Genomic DNA, 15,687 nt, shown 5'->3' with positions numbered 1-15,687 from the left:
TAAGCTGTAGTAAAGCCTCAGATGTAAGAAATTGACCAATCACAGTTGATTATTCTCCTCACATTCGCCTGTAATTGGTCAATTTCTTACGGCTTGAAGCTTACTACAGCTTACTACAGCTATTGTAGATCGGGCATAATGCAATAGCTGTAGTAGCTGTAGTAAGCCTCAAGATGTAAGAAAATTGACCAATCACAGTCGATTATTCTCCTCACCTTCGCCTGTAATTGGTCAATTTCTTACGGCTTGAGGCTTACTACCGCTTACACAGCTATTGTAGATCGGGCATAATTGATTGTGGTTGGTCATAGCTTACTGCTTACGTCTTACTGCATACTCTTGCTGCCATTGTAGACGACGCTTTAGAGCCGGAAGCAAAAGGACAAAAACTTACATCTTCTTACCATCTTCCATAATTCCTTTTTACGTTTTCCTTTCAATGTCGGTTTATTACAGGCTCAATTCGACCATTGGGTTCTACCAGAGAGAAACCTCTAGAAAAATTGATTGGTCCATACACATGTGCATACGGAAATAGACCAATCAGTTTTGTTATGCTTACGTATTATGCGTTGAGGGTGCCTCCCCATGCAGGACGGAATCTCGGAAAACGGAATCTCGGAATCATTCTGATTGGTTAGTCTCATGAGGCTATTGGTTAGCCTCATGGGACTAACCAATCAGAATGATTCCGAGATTCCGTCTTGCATGGGGAGGCACCCTTATGCAGAAGTGTGTGCTCCCCGTTTTTTATTCAGCAGATACAACTGTTGAGTGTCGTCTTATCAACACGCTACATTGATTAGTTGAGTCTAAAAGTAACAGCCAATCACGTTCGCTGCTACTGAGCGGCTTGGTCTGCTGAACGCGACCAATCACGTTCGACTGCTACTGAGCTGCTTGGTCTGCTGAACGCGCCCAATTATGTTATCACGTGATCGATACGTGTACAGAGAGAAACCGGTTCCTCTCCTTTTAATCCATTGGGTCAAAGGAGAGGAAACGAGCGAAAACTAGAGTCCCTTTATAAGGGACTCTAGCGAAAACGAGCGACTGCTCACGATTGCTATATAGGCTAGCGGAGTATCGGCTGAACGCACCCAATAAGTTCCGTGAACTGGGCACCCGACTTTAACAAAATGAATTTTTAAAAAAAGGAAATTGTAGCATTTTCTTTGTAGTTGTTTGTAGTAACAATAATTTCGTTTGTAGTTTTACCGATTTTGCAAAAACAAAGATTTTAAAAAATCACTCTTGCCTAAAATTGAGATATTTGAAATTCGCTTGCGCCATGTGTTTTAGAATCGTTTGTAGTTGTTTGTAGTAACAATAATTTCGTTTGTAGTTTTATCCATTTGGAAATAACAAAAAATTAAAAAAATCACTCTTACTCAAATTGAGATATTTGAAATTCGCTCGCGCCATGTGTTTTAGAATCGTTTGTACTTGTTTGTAGTAACAATAATTTCGTTTGTAGTTTTATCCATTTGGAAATAACGAAAAATTAAAAAAATCACTCTTACTCAAAATTGAGATATTTAAAATTCGTTCGCGCCATGTGTTTTAGAATCGTTTGTAGTTGTTTGTAGTAACAATAATTTCGTTTGTAGTTGAATAATATAAAAGTTACAACGTATTTGCAATATACAAATAACGTATCTTTCTCAATTTTAAAGATATCTCGAATCCGCTTGCGCTATGTGTTTTAGAATCCTTTGTAGTTGTTTGTAGTAACAATAATATCGTTTGTAGTTTTATCCATAAAAAAAACAAATATTAAAAAAAATTACTCTTACCCTAAATTGAGATATCTCACATCAAAATATTTTTCGTGTACTTCTTAATGTATCCGAACGTTTTCCGAAGAGTTCTGTTCATAAACATTTGTCTATTTTTCAAATAATTATCGGAAATCGGCTAGCGTGTCTCACTCATGTAGCCGCGATGTAGTCGTAAATGCGGCAATAACAATTATTTAAAAATTAAATAATTCTAATCGGCAGAACTATTTGGAAAACTATTTAGAATCGTTTGTAGTTGTTTGTAGTAACAATAATTTCGTTTGTAGTGGAATAATTTAAAAGTTGCAATGTATTTGTAATAAACTAATTACGTATCTTTGTCAATTTTAAAGATATCTCGAATCCGCTTGCGCCATGTGTTTTAGAATCGTTTGTAGTTGTTTGTAGTAACAATAATTTCGTTTGTAGTTTTATCCATTTTGCAAAAACAAAAATTTTTTAAAATCACTCTTACCCAAAATTTAGATATTTGAAATTCGCTCGCGCCATGTGTTTTAGAATCGTTTGTAGTTGTTTGTAGTAACAATAATTTCGTTTGTAGTTTTATCCATTTCGAAATAATGAAAAATTTTAAAAATCACTCTTACCCGAAATTGAGATATCTGAAATCCGCTCGCGCCATGTGTTTTAGAATCGTTTGTAGTTGTTTGTAGTAACAATAATTTCGTTTGTAGTGGAATAATTTAAAAGTTGCAATGTATTTGTAATAAACAAATTACGTATCTTTGTCAATTTTAAAGATATCTCGAATCCGCTTGCGCCACGTGTTTTAGAATCGTTTGTAGTTGTCTGACAAAAACGATTCTAAAACACATGGCGCAAGCGGATTCGAGATATCTTTAAAATTGACAAAGATACGTAATTTGTTTATTACAAATACATTGCAACTTTTAAATTATTCCACTACAAACGAAATTATTGTTACTACAAACAACTACAAACGATTCTAAAACACATGGCGCGAGCGGATTTCAGATATCTCAATTTCGGGTAAGAGTGATTTTTAAAATTTTTCATTATTTCGAAATGGATAAAACTACAAACGAAATTATTGTTACTACAAACAACTACAAACGATTCTAAAACACATGGCGCGAGCGAATTTCAAATATCTAAATTTTGGGTAAAAGTGATTTTAAAAATTTTTGTTTTTGCAAAATGGATAAAACTACAAACGAAATTATTGTTACTACAAACAACTACAAACGATTCTAAAACACATGGCGCAAGCGGATTCGAGATATCTTTAAAATTGACAAAGATACGTAATTTGTTTATTACAAATACATTGCAACTTTTAAATTATTCCACTACAAACGAAATTATTGTTACTACAAACAACTACAAACGATTCTAAATAGTTTTCCAAATAGTTCTGCCGATTAGAATTATTTAATTTTTAAATAATTGTTATTGCCGCATTTACGACTACATCGCGGCTACATGAGTGAGACACGCTAGCCGATTTCCGATAATTATTTGAAAAATAGACAAATGTTTATGAACAGAACTCTTCGGAAAACGTTCGGATACATTAAGAAGTACACGAAAAATATTTTGATGTGAGATATCTCAATTTAGGGTAAGAGTAATTTTTTTTAATATTTGTTTTTTTTATGGATAAAACTACAAACGATATTATTGTTACTACAAACAACTACAAAGGATTCTAAAACACATAGCGCAAGCGGATTCGAGATATCTTTAAAATTGAGAAAGATACGTTATTTGTATATTGCAAATACGTTGTAACTTTTATATTATTCAACTACAAACGAAATTATTGTTACTACAAACAACTACAAACGATTCTAAAACACATGGCGCGAACGAATTTCAAATATCTCAATTTTGAGTAAGAGTGATTTTTTTAATTTTTCGTTATTTCCAAATGGATAAAACTACAAACGAAATTATTGTTACTACAAACAACTACAAACGATTCTAAAACACATGGCGCGAGCGAATTTCAAATATCTCAATTTTGAGTAAGAGTGATTTTTTTAATTTTTTGTTATTTCCAAATGGATAAAACTACAAACGAAATTATTGTTACTACAAACAACTACAAACGATTCTAAAACACATGGCGCAAGCGAATTTCAAATATCTCAATTTTAGGCAAGAGTGATTTTTTAAAATCTTTGTTTTTGCAAAATCGGTAAAACTACAAACGAAATTATTGTTACTACAAACAACTACAAAGAAAATGCTACAATTTCCTTTTTTTAAAAATTCATTTTGTTAAAGTCGGGTGCTCAGTTCACGGAACTACCCAATAACCTTGGCTACGGTCAACGTGACGCTACAAATGCTTCGAAGCATTCCTCTTCTCTTTTCTTTCGATGAAGAAAGAAGGAGAAGAAGAACGCTCCAAAGCATTTGTAGCGTCACGTTGACCGTAGCCAAGGTTATTGTTGTGAAATTTTTTTGTTTACTTCTTGAAACCACTAGAGTCGAGTTATATATATTTTCTCCGTTCCAGCTGCGATCTATTCGTGAACAAATAAAAATGGATGATCTAAGCGATGTGGAAAACGCTCTGGGTCTAACGGATCTGAATAATATCGGTTTCGATCCGAACATGTCTTTTTCAGAAAAATTAAATAAATTAAAGACCCTTTTTTTAAACGATACCTCAAAATTGATTCAAGCTATTGAGTGCGAAGAATGCGTAGAAAACAAAAAAAAAACAAAACTTTTGGAGGAATCGTATGAAACTTTAAAAACAGATTTAGAAAAGATAAAAACAGATTTAGAATTGGAAAAAAAAAAAAATTATAAAATGGTTCAAGAACGCAGGAAATTGCATAATATCATCCAAGAATTAAAGGGCAATATAAGGGTCTTTTGTCGAGTGCGTCCACGAACGTCGAAAGAAACTGAGCAGATGAAAGCGTAAGTAAATATGTTTTGCAATTATTAGAGAAAATTTAATTAATTATTAAATAAGAACATAGGATTACTTTTTCAACTGCATTTTACAATTTCTGCGGAACACAAGTTAGTCTTTTTGATTTGTGTATCTAAATGAAAATATTGTTTGTTACAGGTTGTGTGATATAAGCCTCATCGGCGATTGTACCATTGAAATAGGTAAATCGAATAGATCAAATACAAAGAGCTACAGTGGAAAGCCACGAGAAGAAAAACAAAAATTTTCATTTGATAAAATTTTTGCTCCCAATGCTTCGCAAGCAGATGTGTTCGAAGAATTGTCCCTGTTAGTACAATCAGCACTTGAAGGATATAATGGTTGTGTATTTGCTTATGGTCATACTGGTTCTGGCAAGACATATACTATGGAAGGAGAACGTGGACCACAGACTGAAGGCATGATACCTAGAACGGTATGTTTTTATATATATTTACAATATAATATATGTATATATATGTATGTGTGTAATTAAAATCATACTTTTATATAAATATTTAAATTTACGACTGTAATTTGGCTTTTTATAATCAAAAAGATAATCAAAATACGTGTATGTAATTTCAGGTACATTATATATTTGAAGAAATAAAAAATAGGAAACTGCTTGGCTGGGAATATCGAATAGAAGCAAGTTTTCTGGAAATTTATAACGAGCATATCGTTGATCTTCTCGATTCTAAACAAAAAACACACGAAATACGATGGGTTGACGATAAATGTCAAGATTTATACGTTACCAACCTTAAGATTGAAGAAATACGCAGACCAGAAGAATTACACGAATGCCTACAAACTGTACAACGCAACCGAGCAAATGCATCTACTCAGTCAAATAAACAGTAATTTTATTTTCATATTATATCTAAGTTAAATTTGTTCTTTTGAGGTTTCCTTTGCATGAATAAAAGTTAAGTCAAGGTCATATATTAATGTACAGAATCTTGGTCACTCCGTTATCGGGATATTTATCTTATTTATCTTTGTTTATCTTTTTAATTAAATAAATAACAGTTATCGAAAAATGTTTATTATATGATTAAATATTTATTAAGATATAGTTTAACATAGAATTTAATTTATAATAAATAATAATTTGCATTTCAGATCATCCAGATCTCATTTAGTAGTAAGAATATGCTTGATTGGTAACCATGTTACGAAACAAGAAAAGTCAATAGGAAATCTGAATTTAGTCGACTTAGCCGGGTCTGAACGTTTGACAACTGAAGAAGCTGATAGAACTGCAGAAACAAAGCATATTAACAAATCTTTAACCGCTCTTCGCACTGTAATTTCAGCACTATTGGAAAACAGGAACATGTACCTTATAGAGATTCTAAATTGACTTACCTGCTTATGCCTTCTCTAGGAGGCAATTCAAAAACTTTGATGTTATTAAATGTATCTCCATTAGACGAATGTTATAACGAGACGTTAAATTCGCTGAGATTTGCCAGTAATGCCAGTAAATGCAAGACTGGAAATATTAAACGAAACCGAACGACTTTACAGTCGACTAATTGAGATTTGAGAAGTTTTATAATTTTTTTTTTTTCCAATTCTAAATCTGTTTTTATCTTTTCTAAATCTGTTTTTAAAGTTTCATACGATTCCTCCAAAAGTTTTGTTTTTTTTTTGTTTTCTACGCATTCTTCGCACTCAATAGCTTGAATCAATTTTGAGGTATCGCTTAAAAAAAGGGTCTTTAATTTATTTAATTTTTCTGAAAAAGACATGTTCGGATCGAAACCGATATTATTTAGATCCGTTAGACCCAGAGCGTTTTCCACATCGCTTAGATCATCCATTGTTATTTGTTCACGAATAGATCGCAGCTGGAACGGAGAAAATATATATAACTCGACTCTAGAGCTCTTGATTATAAACGATTATTTATCACATATATTCCATTCGTGACAGGCCAAAGTCACAAATCTAAATCCATAATAATCCATATAATTCCATAAGCGATTTTTTAATCGTAATATACACATCTACCATCTACCACCATATACATATCTATCTACCTTTTAACGTTAGATCTGAAGTGAGGAGGATGTTTCTCGCTGCTAAATCTCTATGTATAATTCCCTTAACTTCCAAATGTTCCATTCCTCTTGCGATATCAATTAAGCGCGAATTTTATAAATTGTTGCTTCTCTATTATATCGTATAAATTTTCATTGTCGTGTTTATTTCCTTCAATAATATTCGCATATCTCGATATAGCCTTTTCAAAACTGCACAAAGATATATCATCCGATTTGATTTTTCTTCTATAATGTAGATACGCGAGCAAATCTCCACCTTCCATGTATGTACTCTAAAAGTATGCATATAGGATTATTTTGTAAAGTGCAGCAACCTATAAGGCCCACTAAATGTGTATGAGGACCAGCTGCTTTCGTTATTTTGATTTCTTCCAATAATTGATGCCTGGCTTCAGGTTCGTTGCATGCGTCTAATAATAATAATTCACGTATAAGATTTATATATTTATGGCACTTTAAATATATCTTTCTGCGCCTTATAATACGTCTCCTACAACAAGTTTCATGAATGCTAAAATTTTAAGTTTGTTTTCTAATTATTCAATCCTTTTCCATTTACCTCAGACCTTTCGACGTATATATCAATATTGCGTCTTTGGAAAACTAGATCTGATGGCCATTGAGCCAGCTTACAAGCGGAAAGACCAGACACTGTTTCCTGTTGTTAAAAAAAAAAATTGCTATAATATATGTATATGTAATAATTACTACACATACGTATAAGTTATAAAAAATAGTTTGGCAAATTTTTTATCTTACCGTCTAGTTGGCAATACACAAGTTGATATCCATTTTTATTATATTTGACACAATGCTAATAAAGCCTATACGACACAAATAGCAACACCGGAAAGTAATAACCACTGCAACATAATTATAACCATAGTACTCCCGTTCAATATTTTAGTTTTTGCTTGTATTAATAGTAAAACCACCTTGAGTTCCTAAGCAACCTCGATAATCCATTGCTGCTATCAATATTTTGTCTCCATTGTTTTACTTTTATATATACTGACCGTCAATTTTCATATTCCAACTAAAGGTATTTGTTGTAGAAGTCACATATTACTTATCTTCGTGATATTATATACAGATCCGAATGTCCTGCTTTTTTTTATATCAACAATGGTACACCAATACTATAGAATATGAATGCAACTGTTCATGATTTCTCGCATAAAAGATAATCTATAAATTCATTTATCTAAAAGTAAAACAATATTGAATCGTATCGAAACAGAATAAAAATGTTAATTAATTAATAGAATTTTATAATAGAATTTTGATAAAAATCCTCATCATTTCAACTCCGCTCTGAAATTATTTAGCGCTATAATTATAATAAATAATAATTTATAATCAAAGATTACTCTGTCGCGAGTGCAACACACTGTTTTCATGATTTTCCCCATGAAAGATAATCTAAATTCTTTTATCCGAAAATAAAATAATATTAAATCGTATCAAAGGCAGAATAAAAATGTTAATTATATATAAATCACATTTATCTAATTGCCGAATAAAGGAAACGTCGTTTTCAAAGTAAACTTTTGAGTCACCGATTTTCTCGAACTTTTAAAATCTCGCTTATCTCTTCATGTTTTTTCCTTCCATTCTATTCAAAACACACATTCGTTCCATTTAAAAGGCAACAAATGTCGATGGTCAAAAGATAAAAATTATTATCGGGAATAACGGATTTCTCATCGATAAGACGAAGGAATTTAAAAACTTTCTGGACGGTTAGAGAAACCGGAGTATTATTTATTCCACGTTATTTCTCCACCGTCTCCACCTCCACCTCGAATGTCGCGAATCGTGCCAATTTGCAGCCGCGCATGCATGATATTGGTATATTTGGTATACCAGTTAGCCCCAGAGTGAGCCGGAAAAGGAGAAAGCTCCGCTAAAATCGATCGCGGAATGGCATTTTTAAACGCAAAAGGTGGCATGTGGTGAGGCCCGTTCACCGGCTGTGCGGTAGAAGGAGCACCGTCCAGCGAATTGGCGGCGCCAATGCGATCGCGATGCCTCGCCGTTTCTCCCGACGGCTCGACACCGCTCGACACCGCTCGTTTCGGATGAGTCATCCGACGAACGGAACGGCGAGCGGAGAACGAGGGGGAGCTTGTTCGACAACACGCTGTCGAGATTGTCGAGAATCGTCAGGGCGCGACGCGGCACGAAGGGCTTTGTTTACCGCAAGATACGGCCGACGATGGCGTCAGACAGAGACGACATTGGGGATCTGAGCGACGTTATTCTGCAAGAGAATTCAGATGCCGAGACGCAGGTAACGTGCTCCGGTTGTCGCAGGACTTGCGGACGGGAGATATGCGATATGCGTTTCGTGCCGCTTAACCTTTCACTTATCCAGGCAGATAAATAGATTATTTGTACAGATCCCCGCTGTAAACTCCCAAAAGTTTTTCATAGAAAACTAAATTTTTTTAAGGGAAATATGTCGAATTATCAGTAGGCAGATATTTGCTAATCACATTCCGTTGCTGTACAAATTACTGGTTATCTTATATTTTTTGTGCAGTAGACCTTCAGATTTATTGTGTAGTTAAAATATAATTAAGATTTGATAAGATAAGAGAGTTTTGGAGTACAAGATTCTTAAGATAAACGATAGGCTTCTTGACTTGTTTTTTCTTTAATTTCTATCTAACTATCTAGTTGGTTTTTACATTATTAACTATCTATTAAAGTTCTGCCATTTATTGTCTATTCAAGTTCTTCGGAAGTAAGATTTTACAATTGATCTTTTTCTATAAAAACTGTATAAACATATTTTAACAAATTTAATACAGCTTGACTTTAATTAATGTTGCCTAGTGTAAACGCAAATTGAGCAAGAAACCAAAGAGAGTGCTGCAATTTTCGGATGGAGTAATGGAGGAATATTCGTCGGAGGATGAAGTTGACGCACCAAAGAATAATAAAACTGTGTCGCAGATAGATACGGTAATTATGCAAATCTTGTAACTTGTTATATGTTCAATAAGAATACAAAATAATAATACATATTTTATAGAAAAATATGACTTGGTTACCATGGGCGTGGCATCAAACTACATGGTTCAGTTCTAAAATGTTGGATGGTTGCGATTACGTTGGCGAATGCCTGGCCAACTTCTTCGGTATAACAGCGCCCAAGTATCAGTTCGAGATCAATGAGTTTTATAGGCTACAAGCGCTCGAAAGAGAACTATTTCATAAGCAAGATTTGGAAATGGGTGGCTGGAATGAGCGAAAGAGGAACAATCTCATAAGTAGCGATGATATGTCGACAAATGAACGTAAGTAAGGATATTAGAAGGAATTTGATATTGAGGAAACATGTTACATGTTACAAATTCTCTATTTTAGAATGCGTTTAAAACATTGCCTACACATAGCTTTGACAGGGATTTATTGCTCAATTCTAAATTCACTAGAAAATTGCAAATGGAAATAATGAATGCTTGAATGATTTCAACCAATATTTTTCTATGCGATATTGAAATTTTTTAAATAATATAAAATAACAAATATAATTATTACAAAAGAAAGTATATGATGTAGGACAAAAATTGAACAAACTTATTGCGATATATATGGCGTTTTAAAAATGAAAGCATTTAAATGAAAATCTTGCAAAACTGCCGCCCTCAAGTCAGTTTAAACTAAGTAAGTTGATATGTATGTTACACAGATTTCGTGTAATTCGTTTTTTTTTGTAAATTTTCTAGAGAATCCACAAAAAACCAGGATATTGTGGAATGAATAAAAATTACACAATTTTACTAGTGATTTTGCAAAATCCTAGGTTCTATCAGTAAGCTAAAATTTTTATTAATTTATATTTGAAAATATAAATTATATGTTTATAAACATAAAAGATATATATAAATTTATATTTATTTTTAAAAGTTATATTTATATTAATAATTTTTATTTATTCCACAATATCCCAGGTTTTTATAGATTTCCTAGGGATTTTGCAAAAAAACGAAATACACAAAATCTCTGCGACATGTATAAGAACTGTAAATATTAAAAGTTTTAGTAATAGTGTTATTCTTCATATCATTAATCGTTGTAATAGATCGAGATATAATTTATTGTGTAAACTATTATATATAAGGTACTTATAACTATATTAAGTATTATATATCTGTTAATATTATAAAAAAATATGTTATTTTATTGCGAAAGAAAATTTGTTGAATCCTGCATTTGCACATACGTCCATATGATAATAAATAATATATTCAAACATCACTTGCTGTTAATTATATCGTGACTCTCATAGAATTATTATGCAATCAATAAGGCCAATAAATGTAATTAATAAATGTCTCTGTATTTAATAAAACAAATATCCTTTTTATAATCAAAATTTCTTAGCATAAAATTATATTCCCTCAATAAAGTATTTTTCAAAAGCATTTTTGTAAATTTACGGATATCAAGAAATAGTACAGCATAGCAAACGTACAATAGTAGTATGATAACTTGTAAGGATAAAAATACATATTGCTCTCGATAGTTTTTCTTCGAAAACATCTTGAAATCCTTCATTTATTACGTGTTTCATTTGCCGCGTATATATTTGCAATCTTTTGTTGATTAAAATCCCAAACACAAAAGTTACAGATACCCTGTAAAAGTCTTTTAGACATTTGCGTTTTCTAGATTGCTCAATGCAAACTAAAAGTTCTTGTATTCTAAACAAAATTATGTCTCCGGCACAAACCTATGCAGCGCGCTAGTCAAAACTAGCAGGGAATCTTGGAGACCCTGTGGAAAATGTCTTTGCAGCCAGGAACCTTTATACTGCTCTATATGAGCCAACATCTTGTTCGCTATATCGGTCCTGAAAGTGGGTGGCAGATTACATACTCCTAGATTGATGACCGCGAGTCCCATGTTGCTATTCGGATTCACACCGACTCCGATCAATGTTCTGCCGATTTTACAGGCCGTCAGCATCAGATCGGATGTTAATTGCAATTCCTGTATCTCCATAGATGCGAATTTGGAGGACAAGCTTGCCTCGTACAACGAATGGGATATTCGTTTGATCTGCTTCGTCATTTTCTACAAACGTATAATAGCAAATTAATTCGCAATATCCGAGTCTTACCTTGTTATTCATTCTTAAAATATTAAGAAACACTTCGGATATTCAAACAAGCGAACACGCAAGTGTACTTACAGCGAACAGATCGGCCGAAAGATACTCCAGATTCACATTATCTGGATCGGTCAGTAATCTATATAACGTGGAACCGCGATTATCCGGTATTTGTTGCAAGTCTTTGACTGCTTGATTTTTACTCAATGTTAATACCAACGTGTCTAAACGTCCCAACTCCAATATCGCATTGCCGATTTTATACTCCGAATCTTGAAATACGTGTATGTCCAATAACTTCGTAATATATCTTTCTCTGCAAAACAAAACGATTTTATTAAACATGAACATATGACATTTAATAATCGTGGATTGCAAATATTGCGACAGGTACCTAACTGATGCAGATAACTCAGGGATGTCGTAATTGTCATCAGGTCCTAAATCTATTTCCGTTGTTGGATTCCAAGATAAACCAGCCGCTACTAGATAACCGATCCACGCGAAAGGATGCGGTGTAAGATGATGACTGCCCGACCAGTGTGCAACAACGATACCGATCGAGTTCTGTTCCAGAGAGGTTTTTATCGCGTTTCTTGTGTTGGCATACGTCGACGCCGGACATCCCGCCAAACTATTATAACTAGCTGTGCCAGAGCTTGGTAAAACATTACCGCCCGCTAGTCTGAACGGTTCCGTCCATTCGGAGAAATCGTAATCAGCCTGTAACATCCGGATGTCAATAGTAAGTGTTGCAAAATTTTATTTGAATTGTCCCCGTAAATATATTATGAAAAAAATTTTGCTGTTACCTGAAATCCGTATTCAACAAATACGATATTAGTAGGAATATTGTGAAACTCGGATTTGGAATGTAAACTATTGGAGCATAAAAGTAGAGTCGTGTTCGAGCTTAAATTGAGGATATGCCAGAGTTCTTGAAGGCACGAGTAAGACTTGAATACTTCCGACATGTCCGTTTCGAGCGTATCGTTAACGGATACGCTCAAGTCAAAACTGTCAGCTTGCACCAACAAAGTGGTTAATCGTGGGCCTACGTGAACATAATTTAAGCTAGGGAATACTGCGAGCAAATCTTGAAAGATAGGCCACATTTGCATCAGGTGATGTTGGCTGACATTAGAATCGACGTCCAATGTTGGGACTATATCTAAATGGCGATCCCTGGAAATATTAATTTCCAAATATTACATAACATAAAAAAAACTTTAATCTATATTTTCACTCAAAACACAAGACTATATAATATATGTAAAAAGACCGCTAGTTATTAAAAATAAATTAAAATAGAAGAGTGTAAGATGATAGAAATAATAGAAAATCTCTCATTTGAAAATAATAGATCCTTAGAATTATAAATGTGTAATTGTACCTGCAATATCTATCTAGAGTCACCATCTCGGACTTGGAGTAGCAAAGCTGCCAGTCGCAATTTTGTACAAGTCTGGAGTAGAGGTGCAAATGTGAGATTTTAAATGACGACAATAGATCAATAATGTGTAAAAGGTATTCCAAGGTCGGTACGCGTCCTCTGGGAGAGATGTCCAAGAGTATACCGCGATGAACGAATCTCGGCTCATCTTTGATAAAGACAGGTTCTATCTCGCACGCTTCCGATCTACTCTGATTCTTACTCAGACGCAGAATCTGCACGAATGTGCAGACCGCGTAATGCAACCCCGCTAGACTTCCAGCGCTCACTTTAATGGAGTTGTGTGTAATGTGCAACTGATAGCTGTCCGCAATGTTAAAAAGGTTTCTATTTACGATGCATTCGATCGTATTGTCGTTGAGCAGCTTGCCGCAACTAGGTTGCACTTCGCCAATCTTTACATCATGACCCAATTCCAGCAGATGAGTTCTGCTAATCTCCCATACATCTAGTATTTTATGTACAGATTCACTGCCCTGGGGAATAATTTGTAAGCAGAATAAGAATTTATATGTAAAATTGAGAGAATTCTCTGTCAACAGAACAGAAAATTTTATGAATATGTTAGAAGCGCGTCAGTGTACCCTGAATCTTACCTGTATTATTGATATAAAAAGCTCCTTTCCAGCGATAAATGGGGCCGTAAAGTTTTTCAGTTCGTTCACAGTCTTCGGTTGTGGCCACAGCAAGTTATAGATACTTCCTTTATCGGCGATAGATTTGCTAGGACTCTCTTTGCCTGCATCACGCGAAGGCACATCATACGCCGGATCCGACGACTTGGTAGAATCGACCGACAGTTGGCTCATATTGCACGTGAGACCCTGATAATAGTTCGTATCTGGGTACAACGTAGTGGCGCTGTGTATTGTTTCGTTTTCATTCAGCATGAAATTCGATATAAATCTTAGAAGGAAAGAGTGTAGAGATTGCTTCTTTCTGGACAATTCGTACGGCGTTTTCCCCGCAAATGTTCTGTAAAAGAAATATATTGCCATTTTATATGTTTGCACACCCGAGAATAATATATTCGTATAATTAATCGCTCACCCTTTGGTAGCCCGTATAAGAGGATTTGCGCCAGCCTGCAATAGTTCCTGACAGATAGCGATGTCGCCACGATTCACTGCATCATGTAACGGCGTTGCACCGCAACCATTCTCGGCATTTACATTCGCTCCTTTATCTATGATGAAGATTCTAACATGATGAAATGTTATTTTCAGGTGTCAGCCATCGCATCTGTCTATACATTACCAAGTAAACACGCGATAATGTCTTTGTTCCCGTAACATGCTGCCCAATGCAGTGGTGTGTTCTTGCTACCCTGCGAGTCCCACGAATTAACGTCTAATCCTGCATCTAGCAACTGCACTACTCTGTCTACTCTGTGAAAAGATATGTACCCATTGTTTTGCAATATTAATTATATAAATTATACCTCACAATTGAAAAAGAAGACCAGGAAATTAAGGGCCGAGATATTTACGTACTCAGAAGCAGCTGTTGCCCTTAACATTTCATCTATATAAATATGTCGTATTGCATCGCTCGAGGCAACATCTACCGCATTATGTCCATTCGCGTTCTGCACAGCTGGATCGGCACCGCAATTCAGAAGAGTTCTCACAATGTCCGCCTGGTTAGTCTAAACACAATAGGCGTGATAATTCAAATGGAAGAATTCGAAGAGAAAGAAAATTGAAATTGCGACACTGAGCAGAAGCGTATTACCTTCGAGGCATACGACAAGAAAGTCCCTTCTACCAAGATCGGTTGATTCAGTATCTTGTCTCTCGTGATGCCCTCCGTGGCATTACCGTTCTCACCTGCGGCAGAGGAAGACCGACAATGTAAACAGCAAAAAACGAAGGACGTTCATATCCCTCCCGTTCGATCTATCCCAATACAAAGGCAGTTCGCGCGAAGTTTGAAGCGAAGGAAGGAAGGAAGAAAGAAACCGCGGCAAACGCATATCCCTGAGATACGTACACGCGTCCAGGAGCGACCTGATAATGTCAGTACGTCCGTGTTCGATCGCCGTGCGAATGTTCTCGCAGATGCCTTGCATCTCTGCTCGGGTTCGGTCTGCAGCTCGGAGTACGGTTGGTCAAGCCGGCGCGTCGCCAGGCGTCATCGGGCTGTCATCCCGCTGTCAGCTGTCAGAGAGACTCGCGCCGGTCGTATCGCCGAACTCCCACACGGCATAGCAGCGGCAAACGACGCGCCCGCACGCACCAGTCCACGCACACACGGCACACGCACCACGATGACGTTTGCGCGCGCGCAACCGGTGCAGGTGCACCGCAGGGCCGCCA

General features: G+C 35.2%; 3 protein-coding genes across 3 annotated transcripts; 2 read left to right on the top strand and 1 right to left on the bottom strand.

Moving 5' to 3' along the window:
* The first annotated feature begins 4,186 nt into the window (after positions 1 to 4,186).
* On the top strand, positions 4,187 to 8,098 carry LOC139820613 (protein claret segregational-like). The gene is given in 5 exon segments (XM_071791004.1): positions 4,187 to 4,700; positions 4,855 to 5,152; positions 5,305 to 5,579; positions 5,845 to 6,044; positions 6,047 to 8,098. Coding segments are annotated over 5 exon segments (1,377 nt in total). The 5' UTR covers positions 4,187 to 4,314; the 3' UTR covers positions 6,265 to 8,098.
* A 573-nt stretch (positions 8,099 to 8,671) lies between these two features.
* On the top strand, positions 8,672 to 10,336 carry LOC139821028 (protein FAM177A1). Its single transcript, XM_071791737.1, has 4 exons — positions 8,672 to 9,084; positions 9,633 to 9,761; positions 9,832 to 10,096; positions 10,167 to 10,336. Exons 1-4 carry the CDS (start codon positions 9,010 to 9,012, stop codon positions 10,175 to 10,177), a joined length of 480 nt encoding a protein of 159 aa, XP_071647838.1. The 5' UTR covers positions 8,672 to 9,009; the 3' UTR covers positions 10,178 to 10,336.
* A 783-nt stretch (positions 10,337 to 11,119) lies between these two features.
* Positions 11,120 to 15,652, bottom strand: LOC139821023 (uncharacterized). Its single transcript, XM_071791727.1, has 11 exons — positions 15,362 to 15,652; positions 15,104 to 15,198; positions 14,863 to 15,017; positions 14,627 to 14,757; positions 14,420 to 14,555; positions 13,966 to 14,344; positions 13,310 to 13,845; positions 12,729 to 13,101; positions 12,311 to 12,639; positions 11,998 to 12,232; positions 11,120 to 11,879 (listed from the first exon to the last, which is right to left on the bottom strand). Exons 1-11 carry the CDS (start codon positions 15,438 to 15,440, stop codon positions 11,517 to 11,519), a joined length of 2,811 nt encoding a protein of 936 aa, XP_071647828.1. The 5' UTR covers positions 15,441 to 15,652; the 3' UTR covers positions 11,120 to 11,516.
* Positions 15,653 to 15,687: the final 35 nt, after the last annotated feature.

Source organism: Temnothorax longispinosus, chromosome 10 (assembly GCF_030848805.1).
Source record: "Temnothorax longispinosus isolate EJ_2023e chromosome 10, Tlon_JGU_v1, whole genome shotgun sequence".
Lineage (NCBI taxonomy): Eukaryota > Metazoa > Arthropoda > Insecta > Hymenoptera > Formicidae > Temnothorax > Temnothorax longispinosus.
This window is presented reverse-complemented; position numbering and strand designations above follow the sequence as displayed.